Here is a 26,351-nt window from a genome sequence, read left to right on the forward strand (position 1 = left end):
AATCAATGTCATTTGTTGACAAACCAATAATAAAGAAGTTGTTTTTTTTCACAATAGGAAAAAGTGGAGCTCAATATGACATTTTATCTCCTCCCACTGTTTTGTGTTTTTCCATATTTAACTTTTAAATGCGCCTGTTAACACAGAGGAGACATTGGGTACAAAAATATTCCATCCTTTTCCACTTCATAATGATAAAATAAAGACAGAGGGATTCTTCATTAAACACAGAGCTAAATTCACAACTGATGTAGCTTCACTGAAGTCAGAGAAATTATACTAAATTTGGTCTATAAAATGTGTCCATTGACTGCTGTTCATCTCTTTTTGGTAGAAGACACTGAAACACAACAACAATCTGACATGCAGTTTGAAAAATATTCAGTGGGAGCCTATAAAGGATGTCTGCTCCTAAAGCAAAGGAGCCACTTTGGGAGGACCACATTCTACCTCACGCTCATGAGCTGTTCTCCGTGACCTCAGTGAGAAACATATAGGATGTCAACAGTACAGCTTGATTCTGCATCCACTGGCTGCGTCTCTGTCTTTTGCTCTTCAGAGGTAACGCACACTTTCCTACCTTCTAAATCTTCATCCAGGTCAGCCAAAGTCTGCTGGAGCTGTGCTGCAATGATTGTATCTTCATTCACATGCTTAGCCAAAGCTGTTGCTTCATCTTGCCTGCTAAAGGAAGGAGAAGAAAATCATTGAGTCTCTTCCCTTTCTTTCACTTTGCACTGTTGCTCTGAGACACACTATAATTTCAGCCCCTTTGCTCCCACTGGGGTTCTCAGACTCATTCCCCAAAGTATGAAAAATGTGTAGCCTTACATACAAACCACCGTACTGACACATCCACATCTAGGAAAGATCTCAGTGGGGCTTGGGCAAACCCAGTGTGCTGGTAATCAAAAGATTACAATTAATAAAGCCTGCAAATAAATGGTCTGGCTTCAGCGTGAAGTACGCATTTCAGCTGGACTGCAAAAACACAGCATATGCCAGGACAAAGGTTTTGCACATCCATACAATTTTAAGGCAGACCACTAACAATCCTGTGCACCCGCTGTAACAATATATGTGCACCTTAATTAAATAAAAATTGCATGGTAATGAAAAATAAGTACACTCAAAGTACTGTTAGACAATTACTCTGCATCTTGAGATGTGGGAGGGAGTGAAAGCAGTTTCTAATGAAACATCAAGGGACTTGATTTTGCCAGAAAACTGATGAAGCTGTACAATGACCTAAGACAAGTCTGAAATCAGAATGAGTGCCAAGTGTTGATTTGGCTTATTAAAAGAAGTGAAGAAAAAAGAAAATTAAACAAAAAAATCCTACCCCCCCCCTAAAATTAAAAAAAAAAGAAAAATCAAACAACAACAAACCAACAACAAAAAGCCGCCTGTATGGCAAACTGGTACACAACAGTTCTCCTTTTTATTAGAGGAGAATCTTGATCAGCAGAACATTTTTATCCAAATCATTGAAACTAGAATTTCACATTGGACAATTTATTTCTTTCAGTTACCTCACCCAAATTTAAGATGTTGTAGTCTGTGACACTGTATCTAAGTTTTGCCCTTGTGATTAATCTATTGAAAAAGTCGCTTTCCATTCCAGCCACACTTAAACTAACTCTAGCTGGGAGAAGCAGATTTGCCCTTTTCAAGATCAAACCCTTAATTGCAGAGATACACTAAAACATGACAGATTTTTTTGTTAGTTTACCAAACACTACCTGAAAAATGCCATTTTTCTTCTTCCCTTTAAGATAGTAATCTGAATAAAAATGCAGGGGTGTTTCCTGATATTGATGTAAATGTTGTCCAACAATGTAGCATCATTTTTTGCTACTTTGTTGTTTGATTTTTCCCTTGTTCATACCAGGAGTAACTGAAAGGACATGTTGAAACATCAGGTATTTGATTTTATTTTACTTAATTATTTATTTAGCATTCACCTCTCCTTTACATCTTTTGTAGTAGTCCTACAGCCTAATCCTTCTACTTTTACCTGAACTGCCTTGCACTTACAAAGCTGACTTCATGTATGCAATATCAATGAAAACAACAACATACACCTCCAAGGAAGCCTTCCAAAACTGTCATACACACATTGTTGTGTATCTGAATACACAGATGGGATTAATTCAAGACAACAAGGCTTGATATATGACTAAGAGGTTTCCTAAACTGGAATCTAAGACAGAAATCAGTATTAGTTTTTTTAAATACACAAGAGACAGAGTGCTCTGCGACTGGAATAAAATTTCTTCCAACATCTACCACTGACCTGAGCTTTGACAAGCCCTGAACATCCCCACAAGCCAGTGTGATCTAATGATGCTCAGGCTCAACATCTACACTGCAAGATTCATGGTGAACCAAGTTTTCCCCCTGACAGATTACGAGGATAGTGGAGCAAATCAGGTAAAGTCTCCAGTGCAGGAACCTGGCACTGTAGGATTGCAGTCCCTCTGTACCCCGAGGTGCACACACACTCACATAAGCTTCCATAAATCAATGAGATTATTCATCTGAGCTATCTGACAAAAAGATTTACACTTATTGCAGCATTTGAATTGGGAGAGAAGACTGGCAAACAAAACTCTCAATATGAAGATGGCAGAAAGAAGGAACTAACTTAATTTCGTATTGTTCTTGCAGTGGAAAGTTTCATAAAATTAATAAAAAATATTCTACTCTGAGTGCATTTTAAAACAATTTATTTGCAAACTCAGAGACAGCATTTACAATGGGAGAACCATTCAAACTGTGCACCAGCTAAGCAACAAGTCTATCCATTATGGAAAGCAAATACCAGTTTCTTCTTTACAAAGCTGGTCTTGCAGAATAGTTGCACACAGCTGGAGGCAAGTAAGTGACACACACTGAGACTCATTCTCTGACCTACTGTGGAGAAGTTGTTTCCAAAACCTTGGAAGAAAAATCTGTAAACTCACGAGACCTAATTTCATGAAGACTATGCCAGCTCACCACCCTTTTGGTATCTAATTATATTTTCCTGTCGCCTGAATCCTCTACAATGCAGCCAAAATCTGTATTACTAAGGTTGTCCATGCTGGAATTTCTACAGGAAAAAATAGGGTTGAGAATTTTATGGGGAATTTGTCTAGAAAAAGATATTTGGGATGGGAACAAGCATTTCTGGGCTTCAAACATGGAGCATAGGTCCATTGCACTTCACTGACCAGTTCTTTTCTCATGTCTACCACTGGGAATCTTTCAGTGACTCCTCATAGCAAAATGATCCTCTCCTTGCTGGGCACAACAGTCAGCAGTTGTCTTTTTCATTATCCTCTGTGCACTTATGCAGTGACTATACAAAATTTGCCTCTCAATCTCTGCTTCAATCTCTTTACTTAGTCAATAGGAATAATATCCAATTCAAAGCATTTTTTCTGAAGGAAAGAGAACAATGCATTGAAAATGAAAGGATTCTTATTTGCTGCTATAGAGGAAGCTTCAGAAAAAGCAGATCTTTTCTTCTGCATTTCTAAATCTCTAGAAGAGCTACTGTTTGATACATTTCCAAACTCACCTACAAAGCAAGCCAGAAGGTAAACATTAATCACAAGGGCTTTTCTTAAAATTCTTACCACTGGGAATTTAGAATGGGCTATGTGTTTTGTGAGGTGAAAGTCTGGTAGTTTCCAGTAGCTCACATGACTTACAAATATGCCTAAGAAGATTCTTTCTCACAGGGAAAGGAAAACAAAAGGCCTCAAATTTTTTTTTTTTTTCCATAGCCTTCTTCCCTTCTACACTTTTCTTTTGTTAACAGCTGTTCTGGCCAGATGGCCAGAAGCCAAGAAAAAGATGACTTATTTCGATACCATGTTTTACATTCTGTATAAACATTACCAGTGGTATTTTCTCATACATGCTTTTTTTTTTTTTTTTTTTTTTTTTTTTTTTTTTTTTTTTTTTTGACTTAGGGAAGAACTTGATAACCTTTACACTGCCTTCCTGGTTAAAACATGAGGTGCTAAAAATACAGCACTGGTGAGCATTTAGCCCATGCTCGAAATGGCAAATGTGCACGGTTCCTGGAAGCCTGTGCACATATTACTTATGTAGATTAGCAGAGATTTGTGCAAGAGCACAGAACGAAGCAAAGTGACTACTAAACTACAGCATTTAATGTTCCACTGAGCTCAGGCTACAACGCCTAATTACTCCTTGGCAGTCATTTGCGCAGTTGGAGACAAAATGAAACTTACAGCAGCATTTTACCAAATTAGTGCCATGAGAGATATAAATTTATGAGAAGGTTAACATTCTAAGAAAGAGAGAAATTTCTCTGATAAAACTAGCTGGAAATGCTGCATAAAAACAAACCCAGACTGGCAGTAAGACAAGGCATTTGCAATGAGAAAAGCTGCCATTTTGTTATAGTCAAAGCAGGTTTACCTGTGGGTCCATAAATGATAAATCTAACCCAAATTTCCCTGATGACTTCTTGGGAGTTCTGGTGAGCCTCATGTACGGCATCGGAAGTAGAGACCACACTTCCCACCATAACTGCTTAAAGACAGCACAGAGCTATGTAAACTGCAGAGAAGGGAGGGAAGAAGGCATTCAATTATCTAAATGCAGATACTTGGTGCCATTTTAAATGCTGTAGGATATTCAAGACATCTGTCTGAGGCTCTTAGACTTAATGTGGAAGACAGGGAAACTTGCATCCTACCTGAATGGCAGCAGGTAGGAAGAAGCCTAGTAGAAGACATTTCTCAGGTTAACTGAACGTGATTAGCAATCTCACTCATTTTGCACAGTATTTGCTATCCCAAAAGACTTGAGAACACGGCTCCCGTGAACCTGTTACGAGGTGGGGTGGGAGGACAGAGCCATTGCAAATGAATCAAATCCATACAGGCATACTGTGCAGTAGCACATGCAGGGATGTAGTGACAACTGTGAGGCACATTGAGTGCATTCAGCTTCTCACATGAGCCTTGGGCAGCTAAGAGGGACTGACCTACATGGAAAACTGATATGGTTACTCCAGTTCCAAACACTGGGCTTTGGAACATTCAGCCTCCCCTCCCAGCTCAGACAGCCGTCCCAGTCTGGTACTGGGGAATTACTTTAACCCATCTTTATGTATCCAAATTTGTCCTCTTTAAAATGAATCCATGATATTCACCTCTTACACAAATGCTGCAAAGAGAAATGCTTCTACTTTGTGTATATATCAAGGTGGGTGTTAAAGAAGAGACTGATGCTGAAGGATTTCAAGTTGTAGGAAGTATGGCTGAAGCTTTTTGAAAACAACTTGCTATTCAATCAGGCCAGAAAGACAGCATTAAGTAAACTCAGGGTTTTTATATATTCATTTTTGTGAGTGATGCAGCAAAGTATTCTTCAAAAGTGGAGGTAACTGTTTTCTGGATAAACCAATGGTTTCCACAATCTTAGAGACCATTTTTGCATTCTTCGCATTTCTTAGGCTAGGTAGCTTTTTTTTTTTCATTTCTATTCAAGAAAGTAATATAACTGCAGCAGGAGAGCAGCCAGAATAAGTGCTGGACTTTCTAGTCATCTAAGCCATGACTTGACCAGTGATATTTTCCATTTCTACTGCCTCTTGTGAACTTGAGAATTAATTTTTAACCAAAGCCTGTTAAAATTCAAAAGTTGTAGACTGAACAATTCAGGACTGGTTAGATAGCAAAGTCATCACTTGTGTTTGATGTAAGATTTCTGAAATTGGCAGGCAACTAGGAAAGGGAAAAAACACATGGTCATATTCTGTTGAATACCAGATAACCTTCTTTTTTATGTTCTTAGATAAGCAATTAAAAAAAAGGCTGCACGAATTTTTGAGAGCAAGGTACAGGCATCACTTCCTTTCCATTTTTAGTTTGTGTTCTGTTTCTAGCTCTGTGGGACTACATCAAACAAAACTCTTTACACTGCATTTATTTTTGTGCTGAATAAAAGTTATCAGAGATTGAATTTAACTGGTTTTCAATCCTGTAATACACAGGTCTAGTAATGTCTTCAGATATGCTGCCACCCAATTAACAATAAGAACCTGATAATAAAGGCAAGGAGGAAAACGAAGCAATTTTTCAACAGCAGTTGGATTTATGGTCCTTTTACAATTTTCCTCCATGGTTACTGGTCAAGAATTTAAATAGAAAGCAAATGAATATGCTTTTGCATAGTATCGTTTTCTGTTCTAATGCTAGAAATCTCTAAGCTTGTTACATACCAGGGTGATTTAAGCTTCCAGAGTACCTGACATATGTCAGTTCCAGGGTCCTGCTTCATAAGCAGCAGCTTGTGGTTGCTATAATGCTGGATGCATCCCCACTCCCCCTCCTCTGGCAACAGCTTCTCCACAGGAAAGCCCATAGGCAGACAGAATTGCCAGAAAAAGTCAGGAAAGGGGACTAGCATGATTTAGATCTTAATACAGTCACATCACCTGTGTAATGCAATATTGAAAGTTAAAAGATGGTACAGTCAAATAACTTCTCTTGATTTACACAGAAAAATAGAAACAGAAAAGGACCAGAGCCTTCCTCTCCTGTAAGCCAACATCAGGCCTTTAGCAACCCAAGCTGCTCTATAATATTTAAAATATTCTACAGCTCCAAAGCATACAGTATTTTTCCAGTGGACAAGTTTAACAGAAAGGCTAATCAGTATTCTTGCCCTAGAATGACTGTGAGTATCTATTACTTAACCATAATATCCATCATATCTTTCCTCTATGAAGATCTGCCAGCAAAAAAGTGCACAAATGTTTCCAAATTTGAAGAGTTTTCTGGAACAAGGGGAAAGGGAAAGCCAGAGATAAGGAAAGAAAACTATGTAAGAAGCAGAGGCGTGCAAATCTGTCAAACATCTGGGTCTTAATTAAATATTTTTTCTTCCCTGAGGTTCTCCCTGTTACTTTAACCCTTTCTCTACTTTCCTACCCCTTGAAACTATTTTCAAAAAAGTAAAACAGGCCTACCCACTTAAAATAAAAACCTATCCTATAGAGAAATAACAGAACTAAACTTTCTCCTGTTTCTCAGAGACAGTTACAAGTGACAAGTAATTATACAGAATGTGTTTGTGCACAGAGGTGTATATATAATACATACATACACTGTTATTTTTCACTGCCGTTTTTCTCTTTCCTTCCTGCCTTCTGCCACTCACTATTTTTATTTCTTCTGACCAGCTTCCACGCTGAATTCTGTCCAGCTACTGACTTCTCCTTCTGTCTTGTCCTTCCCAAGTGGAATACAAAACCCTGTAACATTTGAATGTGAATGGACTGAAAATTAAGCAGAACAGGTTCACCCACCTCTATTGTTTCAAGCTTTTGTTTTAAACTAACTCTTCAAAACCCAAACAGTTCAGAAGCAAACAGCAAGTACTTCTCAGGTTGGTAACTAAGAGGACTGTCCTCCCAGCAGCTTCAGCTACTCTGACCAGGCCAAAGGTAACAAATTCTTCCAAGAGAAAGGGAGGAAATGGGATTATCTCTGTCCAGACCCACAGCACAAACTGATCTCTGGAGGGTTTCCCCACCCCCACCCTATGTTCTCTACTAGCTGTACGTGAAAAAATATTCCCCTCTCATGGCTACTGAAGCAGACACTCAAGGGAGGGGAAAATCCCTTTCAGACTTTTAGAAGTTATTTTGTCTTTTTGTCACACAGAAGCCTGTATTTATTTATATCTTTATAACTACAAAGTTCCCTTCATATTTTAAAATACTTTTATTTCTTAAACATTTCAATACATTTAAAATATTTTCAGAATTAAAAAAAAAAGTCTGGTATTTTAAAGTGTTTTTCCTTCTGTGAGACAGGACAGCGCAACCACTCTTAGGAGTGACCCTCTTTAAAACACTGATTTCAGTTGCTTATAAAGTTGAGAAACTACATACCTCTGTCAGATGAGAGTCCACATGACAATTTATATAATGCCCATAATCATACTATTATCTTATTTCAACCAAAATATTTAAATGTCTTCCAAAAACAGAGTTTGGAGGAAAAGGAGAGCTACATTTTGATACATGAAATTCTATTTAATACTCAGCCTTCTGAAAAAAACTGTGGTCCTGGCATGGTCTATCTGTTCACTACTCTGCCTTGACTCTCTGCCCATCAGCTCTCCTTCCCTAAAACAGGAAAATGCCACTTCTTCATATCACATGAGCACTGTGCAGAGAAATTAATTAAAGTCTACATAGCATTGAATACCAATGCAATGAGTAACATAAAAAGAACCAAAGGAAATTAAGTAGTAATTAATTAATTCCAGAAGAGAATTTGAACTGAGCGAACAGTGGTATATCTGTCTTTTTAATTGAGTACTGAAAATTAGAAAGAAAATAAAATCGAGTGCCATCCCTGTAACCAGAGATGTTATCATACTGTACAAAAGGGGGGGAATTGACGTTAAAAGGGGGGAATCTAAGATTACACACAGAGCCTTAATATTGAAGTTACCTAACTTTGAGCACATGACCTAGCATTCCTAATAATATTTTAACAAAATTTTTAATGTATAATTATTTATAAAGCTCCAGACAGTAGGTGTGTATGATGCTTTATAGGCGTGTAAAATTGTCTGATCCCTGCCCCTAGGAGCTTGCGTGATGACACCACACATGGGATGGGAAAAGAGGGGGTATGGGAGGACAGGGTTGCAACACTGTGAGATCATGAGATGCACTTACTGCTACATAAGCAACATTTCAGCTTCTCTGTGGTTTTCTTGTTACTCATTTAACACTATATATTAAAATTTGGTGAACAGATACATAACACAAAGACATCAACCGTAAGAAAGGATATGAATAAAGAGAACTATGTAGTACAATGTTCAGACTCAGCAGTTAATATTAAAACATTCACAGGCAAACGTTGCATGTAGTCAATTATTTATATGGGTTTAGCCCTTGGCACCTCCAGCTGAGGTCTGGAATCTGCTCCACCAGCCACTGTAAAATGTATCGTGAGATATGATAGCTGCGTTATGGTTTTTGCTGTAAAAAAACAGTCAGTGTCAGAAGGGGATCTCACAGGCAGAGAGACCAAGATGGTTTAACAGGTTAGAGGCAGAGCTAAGACTAGGACTAGAGTGTTTTGACATTTGTTTTGATATTCTAATTGCTAGTATGTGTATTTAGATTACGGTTGCTTGAACAAGAATCCCCAAACCAAACCAAACAGAAAAGAGTGCATTTGCAAGTTGCTACCATGAGCAGAAAATTAAAACCATAGAGGAAAGACCCCAGCTTGGAAACCCTGGAATCCATGTACCTTCTTTTAGAAGTTTCTGTGCTCTGGGAACTGAAGTAGATTAGAGCTCTGCTGTGCTGTCATATTTGTTTGTGCAAAGCCCGTGGTCAGTGTAATTTCTGACCTGGCCACAATCTTACCCTGCTATGTGCAGACAAACATATTCTATGTTAGACACTGTACCTTTAAATGCTCACAAGTTTCCTCAACTTCAGCAGCAGATGAAGACCCTGCTGTGATATTCTAATGCTATCAGGCATTACAGCCACACAGAGACCACCTAGAACATCCAGTAAACAACTCCAGAAACCCTAAGAATAATTAATTTAAAGCAAAACATACAACTAATTAAAGGAAGCAACATAGCAAAATATTCTTGATCTCCTAGAGCACAGGTTAACTCTTTGGAGCAAACCTTTATAAAAGCGGTGAACTTGATTCTACTCTTCACTGCAGTTCTTCACAATGGATGGGCAAAATACTGTCTGGACTTTTTTTACAGCCCTTCACACTCCAAATATAATTTGCTTCCACTTTAAGGGTACTTTTCACAATCTACAGAGTACAAAACTATTTTAGTACATAGCACTATTAATTCTTAGGAATTTATTTCACTGGGTGAAAAGCCCAATTTTTAGTCAGCTTTACAATTTAAAATGGCAAACTAAATGTTTCCATTATTCTTATTAACCTTTTTTCCCCAAGTCTTAGCCAAGTTAGTCATAAATTTCTGGCTTCAGTAGAGCTCAGACTCAAAGAGAACTCAGTCTCACTGCTGCTAACCCCTACTACATTACAGTAGCAACACATTCTTCCAATTTCTTTGTTCTTATCTTCCTTTTAGAATTGAGTTTATATCACTAGCATACAAAGTAGAAGATAGAAAGGAATGAGTAAACTCCGTGTAAAATTTTCCTTTATATTTTGTAGCTTATGAAATGTACTTAAAATTCTGTATAGCTTGGTATTGGTTGTTCACACAAAGTGCATTTTGACTTGTCTGGGGATTCAAGAGGCTGGTTTGGTCTTGAAAGTAGCCCATTCATCAAAGAGCTATGTAGAATTTCTGAGTTCCCAACACATTTTACTAGTTGTTCTGACAGTGAAAATGGAAATTGATATTCTCCAAATTTGGCTGTACTCAAAATTGTACTAAGAATTGATTTATATCTGATTAGAACAAGATTTTCATGCAAATAGTTTTAAAAAATACTTTTTTCCCTTTCCTCTACACTTAGGAAGTGGTTTTAAAAACTTAGCAGCTTGACCTCAAAAGGATTTAGAGGAGCACAATTTTCAAAGCTGCTTTGTTTACAAAGATAGGTTATGAGTGGAATTTGATTTACCTTCAAATATTACTGGCACATTCTGAGCATAACATTTTAAAAGATATTGCTCTCAGCATCACTGTTGTCTCAGTCTGAGTGGTTGCTGACATAAGATTAAAACACATCACAAATTTTAAGTTTTTGCTATATCCCTAAGCGGATCTGAAGCAATTTTGCTGTCCCAGAAGTGAAAAAATAAAAGGTATTTATGAAAAATAACTGCATGCCCCAAACAACAACAACTGTCTGCTATTTCAGTACCAAACAACTGTTTTTAAATTACAGATATATTAGATAAATACAGAACATTTAGCATTATAAAATCATGGAAAAAAAAGAGAAAATTGGGAGCCTAGCCCAATCTCCTGCTCCAAGCAGGGCTAACTTCAAAGCCAGAACAGGCTGCCTAAGGCTTCCCCTGTCTGAGTTCTGAGAATCTCCAGACATAGAGATTCCTCAGCTTCTCTGGGGAACCTCTTCCACTGCTTAACCATTCCCCTTTTGGGGAATTCCCTCATATTTAATTTTTATTTCCTTTAGAGCAGCTGGTGACAGTTGCTTCTTGTTCTTCCACACTGTATGCCTGAGAACCCTGATAGTCCCCCTTTTGTTAGGGGAAGTCTGCAACCAGGTCCCTCCTTACCAACATTGCTTTCCCACTGTGAGCAACCATTCCCCTCATACCCGGTGTGCTCCAGTACCTCAGCCCCCTCAGTGGCTTTCCACTGGACCCTCTCCAGTTTTCCAGTCTCTCTCTTGAACTGGGGGCCAAGACAGGACACTGCAGCACTGGCCTCTCAGCACCTTCCTGACTGCAATGGGCAGTGCATCACACTACCCTTCTAGCTTCCACTCCTTTGGCTCAGCAAGACTCCTGGACCCAAGTCCTGATGGACAGTTTCTCTCTGCACTCTTTCCAAATATTAAAAATTATGTGGGCTTGTGGGGCAAGGGCAAATCTAAATGTCATGGACAGAATATGTATCTTTAGCTGAGGTGAAAGATGGAGGGATTACTGACTTTCACGAGGGAGCATGTCACAATGGCCTGTGGTTAATCCTTTATTTGATTAAAAAACAGAAAAAGTTCCCCCCAAATTGTAGCTGATTAGTATTGTTATTACAGAGCTTTGCTTTGATGTCTTTGGTCAACAAAATGCTAACTTCCTCCTCCCCCACTGAACATGCATGTGTGTTTTTCAAACCACTTTAGATCATGCATTTTGAAGAAAGTTGGGATAGCCTATTTACCTCAAAAGGACCAATCTAAGCCTACTGAAATTAATGGGTTGCTTTTTTGGATCAGGTCTGGAATGTTAATTGCAGTTACTATACCAGCCTATCTAATCCTTCCAATAGAAACTGAACAGGACCTAAGACACTGCAAAAGGAAAAATCACAAGAAAAATGTATTCTGGAGCAAGTATCTAAGTGAGGCTTGACCTTGTCCCCATTGATACTGATAAAGAAGAACACCAAGATCGTTCCAGTAGGTTAAATACTGACTTTGGTCTAATTTATCCCTAAGTTATCACCTACTGCATGTTCCAAGATGAAGTTCTCACTCAGAAATGTGTGGCTGGAAATAACTAGGTCATGATACATGCTTTTATGAAGAGGGTACAGATTAGCAACTGAATGGAGAGCGACCAGAAAGCACAGACTTTGTGTCAACTGAGAATTCAGAGGAATTTCTGGCCCCTGTCCCATGACTCTGCAGCATCACACAGAGCGGATCCCTGTCAGTGTTACCAGGCCACCCTCCTTGCTGGAGACACAGCTTCCTATTTGGCTAGCTTGTATTTGCAAAGTCCTATAAATTTTGGGCTCCCTTTGCAGCCCTGCCACCAACTATGTGAGTTTTGGCAAACAAACAGTGTCAGAGTCATTTGTGCTTGAAGGCAGTTTCTAGTTAAACTCCAGGTTCTCGTATTTTCTTGCAAAAACTGCAGAAAAAATGTTTGTTTATGGTAAAAGAAAAAAAGGGAAAAGAAAAGGAAATATGCTGAAAAGACCCCCACCCTAAAGTACAACACCAGTGGAGGTTAGCATTTGGTGCATATATATATATATATATATATATACATATAAATATATATATGTGTATATGTATATATATATAAATATATATATATAAATATATTCAAACATTTCAAAACCAATGTCCGAGGTTTACTGCATACAGTCCTTTTCCACCTGGCTTCCAGTGGTTTGAATTTTCCATTATATGACCTGCATGCCATTTTTCCGGATCAATATGTGGTAACATTTTTTAAAAACTTCAGGTGCTATCAGAAGTACAAAATAAACCAAACTGTAACATAATTGTTTCATATTCCTTGAAGAAATCAACTCTGGAGGGCAGCGGTCTTTTGCAAGAAATGTAACTACAAGTTCAAACAAAAAAGTGACCTTTGCCTGTTGCTACAAGTATGTCGCTCGAGGGGATTTGGCAGTGAGCTTTTCACTGGGAGGAGTCACTTGGCATTGGTACTGGTTTATGAAAGAGCAGAAGAAAGTATAAGTTGGTTTTCTTAAATGAGTCCCTACCAGGAGGACAAGCACTGGTGGCAAGTAAATGTTTACCTCAGTGGAGCACTGTCAGGTCCCACGCTGCTGCAGTAAGCGTTCTGCACGGGGCCCGTCTCTGTGCCACACACTGCACCTGCCTCAGCTGGGTCCATGTAGCCATTGAACACCTTGATGTCTCTCAACTTCATACTGTCATTTTGTGAATCCAGAGATACAATGTCCGACGGGGAGCTCACAACACCCGAGTCCTCAGTGGTGTCCTCTGATGCAAAGCAGCTGCTTTCTGATGCCGTTTCTTCCACCTCCGATAGCTCCAGAACTGTGTCATCCACTACATAAACATTATCATGTGTAGACAGCAGGCTCTCTAAATGAAATACAGCAAGGAAAGTTAGCTGGAAGTCATCAGTACATAAATCAGAGAGCTGTCCCTTTATAATTGAAAAAACCCACATGAAATGCATTAGAAATGTGAGGGAGGGTGCTCAGTATTTGTAGATAAGATAAAGATGATTTGAAAAGTGACAAAAATTATGTCCTTTGCTTTTAGCGATGTGGTTTGCTATGCTGGTCCTCTGGGGTTTGAGACTTATAACTTCCAAAGCAAATAATTTTCCTTAATTCTCTGAAGACCCAATTTTTCCAGGGACAGTTTCTTGAGGAATTACACTGAAGTTTAAATTGCATGTTTCAAGAAATCACTCCTGTTACTCCTTATGGCAACATAATCTCATTATTTCTCTTCTATTCTATGTCAAACAGATAACATTCCCAATAAGAAGTCTATGTACAGGTAAAAATGGGCAGCATTTCCCAGTCAGGACTCTTAATTGATAAACTAGATCTACTGCTGGCCCAGTGGGTTTCACTGATTTTATCACCATTCAATTTTTCTATTTTTCAAAGCATACAAAATCTCCTGATAAGTGTACAGAAAAGTAGACAGTACCATAATTAAAATAGAAACTTTTCCAATGTTTAGTTATTTATAAAGAAGATCAAGGGATATGCCCTTTGCATGTTTGATTCTAATAAAAGCTACAAATTTTGAGAGGAGATTCGACACGGTATAATTTTGTGTACCCTGTTTTAGTTTGGTTCCTGTGAGCTACCCATTTTTGTGTTTTCTGGTAAAAAACACAATTCAAATTTCTCTTAAGAAATGTACTCAATTTCATCCTGCTATTATGCCACTAAAGGAGAGCTCCCAACCAGGTCAATAATTTCCATAACTGAAATTACTGAGTGACGAAAGAGAATCAAGCTCAAACACACTTCTCCTGATCAAAAGGAATCAATAAAGACTAATCTAAATGTTTAATTTGGAATTACAAGTGTGCTCCATTCTCTTCTTGAGCCTCAGTAAGCAACAGGAAGATTAAACAACAGTTTATGGTCTGATCTTCCAGACATTTGTGGTGGAAGTTAATTACATGAGAAGTCCCAGGTCTGCAAGTGTGACGAAGATTAAACATATACTTCACTGCATTTTAGGCTTGGAATTAACAACTTTTTGGGGAATACATGAAGCTATAGCTCAATAAAAATGATCAACTGAGAAAAATACTTCTGAATTCTGTTGTATACACAAAAGTGTTTTGTTCAAATCAGAGAACGGAAAACAACTTTGTCAAATAATGTCACAGAAATAATTTTGTCAGACTATAGCTTAGCAGTGAAACTTTGAGTAAAACCAGAATAAAAATCAAGCCAACATTCTCCTTGACTGAGGTTACAAGATGCCATTAAGTACCGAAATTGATTTCTGACAGTAGAAGCAATAAAATTCAGAGGGTTACAAATCATGATTAAACTTTTAAGTGCTGTCAAGCATTGATATTAATGATGGAAGATGATCCAAAGACACTATTGCAACTTTGGAAGCAATGTTATTTGATTTCTTTGACCTTATTTTCTGTTACATTAGTTCTAGATTCTGGATATAGTCTCCGAGATTATTCCATTTTAAAATGGTAATTACAGGAACAAAGTATGTGCCACTGAATGGATTTGAGTATGCTAACCATAGAACTACAGTTAGCAAAACACCAACAGGAAGGATAAATAAGAATAGTTTGACATTGAGCATCAAATAATAAAACCCCACAAAAACTCACTGTGAACAAACAGGTATGAGTATATGGCTTCTTGGCTTTTAGACAAAGAAAAAAAAAGCCCGGTAACAAACATTAATAAAAGTTATACTTTGTTAAAACCAGGACAAAGTAGGATAACAAAGAAATCAATTTATAAAGTGGAGGTTGAAGAATGAAAGCACACAGGAAGATTTTGAAGTAATGCACAATGCAGTATATACACCTTGATGAAAAGAGACCTCTCTGTAATACATGACAAATCTATTGTCACATGGATGCCATAAATGACCTCCACCCTATAGCTGGCATAGCAATTTATAGCTAAGTACCTACTCCCATATCCTGACATGAGGGGGGCAGCCTTTTCCTCACTTGCTGTCTCTTGCATTTCGTCATCCTCATCTTGCCCGCCTGCAACTATTTCCTGCATCTTTCTGCTCAAGGATTTAGATCCTTTTGGTCACAAAGCCCTACTTGCCTACTGCAGTAGTAACAACACTCAAGTCTCTCTCTGCCCTGCTGCAGGATCCCCACCTCCAGCTCACTGTCCCCACATATTGACAAATAGAAGGAAAACTAATCTCTTATTATCAGAGTTCACGGGCAAATTGATCCCTGTTACGTCTGGATCTTAGCAGCTGAATCATCCAGGCCAGAATAAGAACCTCCTCATTCAACAGCAGTTTTATCCTGAAGCATAGAAATACAAATAGACATCTTTCTACTCAATGATTAAATTCCCAAAGCTCAAGCAAAACTAAAATGTTCCCCTTTCTTCAAACCTATCAGTTTGACAAAGTGCTTCCCTATTTTTTATCTTCACCAAGAAGATTCATAAATTTTTAACACAGTTAATGCATGGCACTGAACAGAGTTATTGGCTGAGACAAACCATTTTGATTGCCACTACTACTTGTCTGAACACGAAAGCACACACATAAAACACGACTGTGATGGTTCTGTGTCATGTTAACAACCTTGTTTCAGCACTAAAACACCCCTGTTTCAAATTTGAGCCATTCTTGGATGGATTAAGTAAGAACTATTCTTCGTCCTACATGCTTGATTAAGTCTTCACTGGTGCAAACTGAAGATGGGATGGGCATTACTGGGTAATGACACATGACATGAAGAAAGCCTACCTCAACATTACTGAGTGGTCTTGTCTTCAGGAGATAGAAAATACTTTTTAAAACTTTCTAATTCTACAAGGAGAACAACGTAACATTTAGTACTAGATGTGATTCTGCCTTGCAATTTTTGCATTTCTTTTCTCTACCCCACACTCATACAGTGTGGATGGCACTACCGAGGTTTTCTGTTGGTCAAATAAAGAAAAAATTCCCAACATTTTCTTCTCTTTCCTCTTGCATAACACTAAGACAAATTCAGGCTTTGATCCTCAGGACCTCATGCAGACATATGCAGGTTAAGAAACAGTATTCAGCAAGTACTTCAGAATTGAAAGCACAAATAACAACTGCCACAGATAACATAGTACTGAAAGATTTATATACAGAAGGCTGAGTTTTCAAATGTATAACAATTTTCAGTAAAGTAACCTCATTCACTGGCATCAGGTGGGGTGTGGTACTGAGAAGCATGTAGAAGTCAGTCCATGGTCTCCAAGCTATTCTAAAATCTCTGTGGGACATCTCACCCCCACACAAAACTGGAGAGAGTCCTTCAAAGCCTTGCATTGCTGCTTACCTATATCCTGGTTCAGGCTGCAGACACTGCTAAGCTCACATGAGTGCTGTACCAGGGATCTCCCCAGATTCGCAGCAGCAGTGCTGCCACTGCACAATTAGGTCAGCCACAAGTTACAAAGGCTTTCTGGCAGAGGGGGACGGACTGGGACGTCTGTTTGCAAAAATGTTGCCCGTGATCACCAAGAGGGAAAGAGGCGAGTAGCTCATGAGTAAGGAATGTGAGCTTCTTGTTTAACACAAAAGAGATCTTGTTGCCTTAATCTCAATAGCCTGTAAGTAATTAGGAAAACACTGAACTTTGAGTTTAGAGGAGTCATATCTGCACTCGTGCAGTTTGATATTGCATATATATACACATTACTCATCCAGAATGCCAATGATGGGGAGACAGATAAACCTCACCTGGTTTAAATGCGAATCAGCACTTTCAGAAATGAAGATTTCATTCAATATGTGAAGACTTCCATGGGTAAAATACTCACTTTGATTACTACTATGAAAATAACCACCATCAAAATTGAATTAGATTAGAATTGGACATAAGTGTTCAAAAGATGCCTATCCCATCTGGACTTACAAAATCAGTCATCAAAGCCCAAGTCATCAGTCCTTCTGAGTCCAATGGGCACAGAGCGTAAATCCTAACTATTCAGGAAGTGTTGTGACCTGGTTTTACAGCACTGCTGATGTTTTGTTATGACATTCAATAAGGACAGACATAAAATGTAACAGTTGATTCAACTCTTACATGATGAGTCACCTGAACTTCACAAGCATTTTAGAGATGCAGAGTTTCTCTAACTTACCTAACTCTTGCTAACATGTTGGTAATTGTTTTACAATTTCTTTCATCATATGTTCCACTGCCACAGAACTTTCTTTTTATGGACTAAAATTGCTTTGCTGTAGTCCAAGTGGTCTATTATAATGAAGTTCTAAAAAAATTACCACAAAGTTCATGATGTTAAAGAATATTAATTCTTATAATGATCCCCAAATTATAACATAATTTTTTCACTGACAGTACTTAAAACTTCTATCAGGAGAAAGAGACACTGCTCTAATTATTTGTCCTGGCAGTAAAAAAGTAGAGACGATCACAAAAGACCAGTATTAAAGTACCGTGCATTTTTTTTCATATGCTTGGAAGTAGGCTGATGGAAGAAAGACGAAAAGATAACAGTTGTTATGGCAATTATTTATAGAGATTATGAAAATGAAGAACACAGGATTAGCTTAAGGGTTTTCACACAGGTACAATGTGATCTTGTTACATTTTACTCATTTTTTTCATGGATCAAAAACCTGCATGTAGAGATAGATGCTAAAGATCTCTCAATGAGCAGATAAAGCAGTAGACAGAATGGGTGGTCTTCTCTCTGTCATAATTAAAATTTTAATTTTAGCATATTTGAGCCTGCATGCATACTTTCTTCTTTTTTAAAAAGATTCAAAGAAACAAAGAGAAAATAAATGACCACTGTTATACTTTAACAATAGTATAAGGGGATTGTGGGAATGGATCAATTCCAAAGCACTCCTCTCCCAGCTTCTGGAACTGCCTTGCAGAAACTCAAAAAGAGGCCGGGAAATATTGAGCTGAGGTACCATGCTCTGCAGCTCCAGCCCTCCTCCAAAATGAGGATGTAGAGCAGCTTAATGTCGGCTTAGTTTATTTAGGTCACAGAATCACAGAACAGTTTCATTTGGAAAGAACCTCTGGAGGTCACCTAGTTCAATGTCCTTCTCAAAGCAAGGCTATCTTCCAGCTTTGACAAAGTAGCTCAGGGCCTTGAACAGCTTAGCTTTGAAAATCTCCAAGCATGAAGACCCACAGCCTCTCTGGAAAAAATCATGAATCATTCCCTGGGCAGCATCTAATGCTTCTCCCACTTAAGAACATTATTTTAATGTCAACCTAAAAAAAAATTCTAGCTGCAACTTGTCACTGTTGCAGTCTTATCTCTTTGCAGTGAATCTCAGAGGAGAGTCTGTCTCAGTCTTTCCTCTTCCTTTAGATGCAAGACAGCATTCAAAATCTCCTTACACTTCCCTTCTACAGGGGAGGGCTGAACAAGCCCTCTTGCCTCAGCACCTTAATGTGCATCCTTGATGCTTTGTGACACACTCTGGTGTGTCAGTATCTTGTTACACAGAACTCAAAACTGGACTCACTTTTGGACAATGGACTCACATGTGGCTTCATGGTAGCCAAGTAAAGGGGAATAATCATTTCCTGTGATCTGCTGGCTGTGCTCTTGCTAGTGCAACCCAGCCTGTGGTTAGTGCTTCATCACTGCAAGGGCACATTGCTGACTCACACAGCCCTGCATGCGACTTCCAGTCTCACATAATGAGATATTTTCAGTCTCCTTCCTAGTCTTATGCCCCATACTCATGTTTTCCAACAGGCTCTTTAATTGAAGTCATTCTCACTGCAAACCCTGCAAACAAAAATAAATCCATTCTTTATATGCTAGCCAATAACAAAAATTAAAAGACACAAAGGACATGTCTCACCAGACATATCATCAGAAAGGTACAAATGGAGTGTCATTAGTTACACCCTGTGAATCTTCAGCATTTCCATAGTCAATCCCAAACTAATGACAGTTAACTTAGCTACCTAGGCCTACTCTCCTATGGTTGAAAAATAAATGCAATGTGGACTCATTTAACCTGCCTTATGAATTTGAGGTAGTGAAGCACTTCCCTTGGGGTTAAACTTGTCTAACTGTCTGTTGTTAGTTGATAAGACAACAGAAAAGTAGTGTAACTTTCACAAAAGCTTTTTTGGCAATGGAGTTTCCTACACCAAAGGCAATACAAGATAGGATCAAGCCAGGGAATGAGAAGTGAAGAGTGTTCCAGTCCTTCCATTGTTTTTCCAAGCAGCTGTGAAGAGCTGTGCACTAATATTTGCTTTTCCTTTCAAACATATACTGAAAATGATCCTGAAGTCATTCTCTCAAAACAGCAATACCTAAAATGTCTGCTGGCTCTTGAAAGTCTCAGAGGAAGCTACCTCTGCAAGTAAATGTCTGCTACCCTCTCCCATTTCAGACCCTTATTTTTACCACCTGCCAAACAGGCAAAGAAAAATTTCTGAACTAATGCAGCACAGATTTTCAGACAGGGGAAAATCAACATATTGGACTTTATTATTCCTATTTCTTTCCCACAGTCCTTTCTTCGGTGACTGAAAAAGACTCTCTGACCCCTGCAAAGCCCATTTGACCTAGAATGCTGGCGCTGTTGCTGAACTGCTTTTCATCCTCTCCATTTTTGCACCCTCTTGAACCCACTAGCTCCTTGCTTTTATAAAAGCCTTGTTTGGACTCTCTGACAACTCTACATCATAGCCAGTAACTAGCCTTCCTTATTCAAAGGGATCAGATGTCATAAAAGCAACACAAAGAGTAAAATGCTCTTTGACAGAAAAAGGATCGTGTGTCAAAGTAGATCTTTCCTTGATTAACCAGAGAACATTGTCACTTGGCTTTGGGAAGGACAGATTTTAGAAAATGAAGCAGTAGATTGAGTTGTTAATTTCCTTTTATACATAATGAAGTAAGATGGGGAGAGCTTCACAACAGTTCCTGGTGTTCATTTTTTGAGGTTAACAGCAAGCTAGAATGATTGACAAGGTGATTTCAGGGCTCTGGATGGTCCCTTACTTCAGGCGAGGAGAGGGGTAGAGTGCATAATCTGTGCAGTTCAAAAAGACTACAAACAAGCAGACAATGTAGGTTAGAGGAGGAAGATAACACAGAAGTATATTTAAGAGCAATTATAGATAACTTTGAACTTGCACTTTCATAAATCACCATGTGTAACACTGGCGACATGCTGTGTTAAATAACAGGGCTCTTTGGGGGTGTTTGCAGGACAGGAAAATCTAGATCTAAAACCAGAGACTACCCAGTGTAATGAGCCTGGTGAAGAAATAACCTACTCTCCCCATTTTGCAGGGAATTATTAGTCTTAAGTGATAAATCTGGGCAATCTGCATCCTTTTCAGAGGTGGTCAGCTTTCACTCAAGCACACTGCAGCATCTAAACAAATGGACTGTGAAGGTGATTTTCATGAGCCACCTTAGAGAACACACTCTATAAAATTGCTTGAAAAGCATATGCAGTGTAATGATTAAAACCAGAAATGATTAGTGTACCTATGCAATAAAACAACGTTTTATTAGGTGATTTTTAAGACCACAGAAAAAAGGCCATTTGCCCAACTTTTCTTTTTAAACTTCGCTTTTTGCCCTTGTGTACTCTGCATCAATTAATTATCTTCCTTAATTTGTTAACAATTCCATAAAATCTCTGCTGCAATTTTATATTTATAGCATCATCCACAGGAGAAAAACATAAAACACTTTCACATTGTAATTATCCTTTCCTTCCCCAGCAACTGGCTGCCATCTCTTCTTCAGCAAAGAAGAGACACAAAAACCCAACCCTAAACCAAGCACACATACACATATGTACAGGCACCCTTGCGGGATTTAAGAGCTCTTTCCAGAACTCTTCTCCCAGTTGTGTATTTATTTCTAATCAAAAGTGATTAAAAGTTAGGAAGGGTGAAAAAGAATCAGGTCAATCTGTAATAATCCATTACTGAAACCATTAGGTATTACACACATACAAATAAAAATTTTTGAACAGATGCCTTCTAATTTTTAGGACAAAGTGTAATTGTCTTGGGCACAAAAGCACTCCTACTGGGAACTGCTGCACAACTGAGAGAAAACCTTCCTATCAACACAGACTTACTGGCAGTAATGGCAACAAATACTAGTTTTGCTTAATACTAAAAGCTAATAGTGAACTACAGGCTGGAGTGATGATTAACAAAATGGGATTTTTTCACTTGCAGAACCCTCCAGTTCCCCCATCAGTGCATCCATCATTTTCCCTTGCATCTCTTTCTCTTTTTATAGGCTAGTACTTTATTATAATCTGAAGTCAGACAGAGCCCTGAGAAAATTTTGTGAACAAACCACCATTAAATTTTACAATTAAAATGGCATAAAACTACTCCATTTAATTGGCCAAAACATGCTTCAGCCAAACTGCCAACAATGTAAATACCTACACAGATTTTCAACAGCTAGCTCCAAATTTAGATATGAAAACATTTTCATATACCTCCATAGTATAAAGGCACAAAACTCTACTCTGACCTCTTTTGATGTACATTAACTGACCTTGCACCTCCTGCACAGTGTAATACGTGCTTCTGCCTCCAAGAGGCTTTTCAGTAAACTTGGGCTGGTGGTTTACTTCAGCAATTCTATTTCCAGAAATATTTTAACCTAGAAGAGCATGTTTCTTTTCTTAGTTATAACACATTTTACTGCACATACACACTGGATTACTCTGCTATCGTACTTCTGTAAGACATCTAATTATGTCAGTAAAAGCATAAACCTAGTGAGACACTACTTTGAGTACGTGAACACTTCTTATCACTAAAACAGTTTGCCTTCTGGAACTGCCCAGTAAAGAAAAAATTATTCTTGCAGGGAAGAAAACCAAGGGTTGGAGTACACATAGTATCTCCCTGAAATTCTTGTGTGATGCCCTGCGAAAGGGCATTGTACCATTTTCAAAGGACGTTTCCTAGGCCCTTTGAAGACCAGACTCCTGTGCTGGGATGAGGGCAAACCAAGAGCAGTGAGGCCAGGACAGTGCATGCCAATCACACTCTCCACCTAAAACACTTCCAGGCACCCCTGGATCTAAACTAGCAGGAAACAGGCACACACATGCTGCTGAGGATCACCTGGGCAATTGGTTCTGTGGAATTATAGCAAGAGACAGACTTCTTTTTCAGTGACACAGACATAGCCAAGCAATCACAGCATACAACAAGAATCAAATGCAGGGAGGGTATTGTGAGTCCAGGGGAGGGCCATGAAGATGATCAGAGGGCTGGAGCACCTCTCCAGTGGAGACAGGCTGAAAGATCTGGGTTTGTTCAGCCTGGCGCAGAGAAGGTTCTGGGGAGACCTCATAGCATGTTTCAGCTCCTTGAAGAGGGGCCTTTCAAGAGAGATGGAGAGAGATTTTTCACAAGGGCATGTAGTGATAGGACAAGAGGAAATGACTTTAAACTGGAAGAGGGTAGGTTTACATTAGACATTGCAAAGAAACTCTTCATTTTGATGTTGCAACAGGTTGTCCAGAGAAGTTATGGATGCCCCATCCCTGGAAGCATTCAATGTCAGGTTTGATGAGGCTTTGAGCAACCTGGTCTAATGGAATACATTCCATTCCATTTAACACCTCTGTCCACGCAGGAGTGCCAAACTACAGATGATCTTTAAGGTCCCTTCCAATCCAAGCCACTTTATGGTTCTTGATACAATGACCTCCATACACTATCCATGAAGTTATCTTTTCCAGCAGTGCACACTGAAGCTCTCCCTGGGAGCCTAGTAAGAAGGGGAATACTGGACAAGTAAAGAACAAAGTGCTCACAGAAGAGCAGTGCTCTCATGCCACCATTCCTCTTTGGCAGCAGAGGGACTACATCAGATTATTTCAGACATAAGCAGAGATAGAAATACTTAAGTCAGTGCTGAATTGGGCCTGCTCTTCCATAGTCCTTGTGTGAAGTCAATTATCTCATCAATCATGCTTTGCCCTGGGGCTCTCTTTCCCTATTAACTTGAAGAAATGCAAACATGCAAGAGCAGTAACACGATGTTACGCTTTGTACTGATTTGTGGATAGTAAAACGTTAATGTCAGTGCCATCTCTGGTGAACAACAGCCTGATGCAAGAAATGGGTCATCATCTGAACACCCACTTGGAAAAAAATTTCCCCTTTCATATTACCTGCTGTTAGTATCAAATCCTGCTTCCACTGCAGAAGTTAGGTTCTGCCCCTGACTTCAACAGCAGCAGGATCAGACCATTCACTGATTAAAATGCAAAGCTGCAGGTATCTCCTGCATGGGATGAATCCCCACAGGGAAAATTTGTCTGCATTTTTATTCATGTGAAGCATTTTAAGGCTTTCATTTACACAGTTCATTCAATAATAATGTGCATGCTGTATAATGGGGTACCTGATTAAGCATGCTTAAGTGCTTTGCTGGAGCAGGGCCATTTCTAGAATTTGAAGGTTTGCAATGATCATACGCTCAAAATAGGCAAGCTAGTTTGGGGAATTTCTCACCTGACTTAATGGGCTTAAATAGGATCAGCATAAAAGGGGGAAATTTGGAAATGCCTTTGAGTTTGTTTCTTTTCAGTGTCAGTTCCTCCTCAAATTATGCTGAGAAGGTCACGCAATTCTAGGTTTTAAGCTTGTCTATGAAACCCTCCAGTAACTTTTAAACTGGCTACCAGCTTCTCCTGAATGAGTCAGGAAGGATAAGAACCCGAAGTTTAGTTACAAAAGTTTAATAAAGAGGTAGAAGGACAGAGCGCAGAAACTTTCCTCATATATGCGTAAAAGCTTATTTTCTATTATCTGCCAGAGATACTGAGAGAAGGATGCTGTGAACAATAGCAAAAATTCAGCCTGAAGTGTGATGGGGTTCAGATATCAGAGAACTCAGTCATTAATACAGAAGTTCAAAAGAAATGCTTAAGGAATTACTTGATGTTGTCTTGGGGAAGAAAATAAGAAAACAAAGAAGAAAAAAAGAAAGGAGAAATTCTCAAATCTTTCTGGATTTGAAAATCAAGACCCTCAAGGTCCTGGGATTTTAAAATCCATCTATTTTTCCCCTTTTTATTCATTTTTATCTTTTCTCTTTCCTGTTCTTACCCCTAATTAAAAAAAAAAATCAAAGACTATTAAAAAAAAAAAGGCACCTTCTCTTTTAAACTCCATAGAACGAGGTAATTTTTTTCCTAAAGCCATTACCCAAGAAGTGTGTTTGAAACTTTTTTTAGCAGGTGGCCACTGTTGCACTTTGTACAGTACAGTTTGTACAGTAATGCTCCAACATTACATTAATTCTCCTGGTTGGTCATAATTTCAGCATGGTATTATAAAACTTTCCACTCACCTTGGAGCAGCCCCTCTCAAACCAGCACAGAATCAAGCTGGTGGTTTGTTATTATTCTTCTCATTACAGCATGAAAATTTAAAGACTTCTGTCTCAATTACTATCATCCTGCTAATTTTCTCACAGACACTAATTTAAGCGTGTGGAAAAAAACACAAGGAGTTTCCCTGTGCAAGGATTTTTTGTGTGAAAGAAAGCAAACGATACATTGCCAAAGCCTTGTATTATGAACAGTGGTATGTATCTAATGTACTCTGGAAGTGAAGAAAAGACTTTCTAGTACAGTCTGTGTCCTTTGTAAGAGCAGACTGAAGACAAATTATTTTATTTTGGGAACATCTGAATCCCATTGATTAGCATGATGAATACAGAACAGGAAAGCTGCCAGGTACAGAGGAAGCTGGGCATGTCCACAAGGGAGTGGAGCAAACAAGCAAATTACAGTATATGTGTGCCTTTTTTTTTTACCTAAATGTTTTCATTTGGAAAATTTGGACACTTAAACCTCTAAGTTTCTGTAACTGACTGGACAGTTAATCAGCATATTGTTCTAATTCTCTGAAGGCAAGCAGAGAAGGGTTTTAGAAGTAAAAAATACAGTTTTAAACTGTAAGTAATCAATAAAATATTCACACACATTGTATTTAATTGAAATATGATCTCTTCTGGGAAGAAAAAAAAATGTTTCTTATTTTTGGGGAGAATTGTGGCATAAAAATAATTGTGTCACTCCTAAGCATTGATTTAGCACATCTGAGGCTGGGAGTACCCAAAAAGGGTTTCAGAACAAAACCAAGATACCAATGCATTCACCCAGTAGTCCCCAAAGTGTCATCTACTTCCAACACCACCAGGAAGTTCTATAGGGTGGCCCTTCTACAGTCCTTGGCAGTCCACTGTAAGGCTTTCTGGAGAACAAGGCTGTAAGAGTTTGTTTACCTTCCAAAATGGTCCATCTCTTACAAGTAAAAGTTAAGTAAACAAGGCTCTTATCTTGAACTTAAAGCCACTAATTATTTTTTCTTACAGTCTTTATAATTCTCATATAATTTGTCATACTTCTTATGCTTTAAGAAGTATATTCATTCAAATCTTGACTGTTTCATCCACAGATACACCTTAAAAATAGATCTCTTGCATGTTTCCACATAGTTTAGAAAAAAACGTTGAAACTATTTCCTCATTAAGTTTTATGCTTTTACAAACTGTACCTTTTTGTCAAATGAAAAAATTGAGAAAAAAAAAAACATGGAAGAGAAAAATACTTACCTACATGTTTCAAAAATCAGAAAACAATAATGATTTTTATTAGATGCTTGAAAAGTAGAAAAATTAGTTTTTTTGTTTGCTCTAATAAGTAAGCAGAT

The 26,351-nt window shown here is 38.4% G+C and overlaps 1 protein-coding gene across 2 annotated transcripts in view; it reads right to left on the reverse strand.

Moving 5' to 3' along the window:
• COBL (cordon-bleu WH2 repeat protein) overlaps nucleotides 1–26,351 on the reverse strand; it is a 155,629-nt gene that overhangs the window by 12,725 nt on the left and 116,553 nt on the right. For both annotated transcript variants that reach the window (XM_053957926.1, XM_053957917.1), the window contains 2 exons: nucleotides 13,201–13,513; nucleotides 581–684 (listed from right to left, as the gene is read on the reverse strand). In XM_053957926.1, the coding sequence (XP_053813901.1) occupies nucleotides 581–684; nucleotides 13,201–13,513 (417 nt within the window). The remainder of the gene's footprint in view (nucleotides 1–580; nucleotides 685–13,200; nucleotides 13,514–26,351) is intronic.

This window comes from Vidua chalybeata, chromosome 1, assembly GCF_026979565.1.
Source record: "Vidua chalybeata isolate OUT-0048 chromosome 1, bVidCha1 merged haplotype, whole genome shotgun sequence".
Lineage (NCBI taxonomy): Eukaryota > Metazoa > Chordata > Aves > Passeriformes > Viduidae > Vidua > Vidua chalybeata.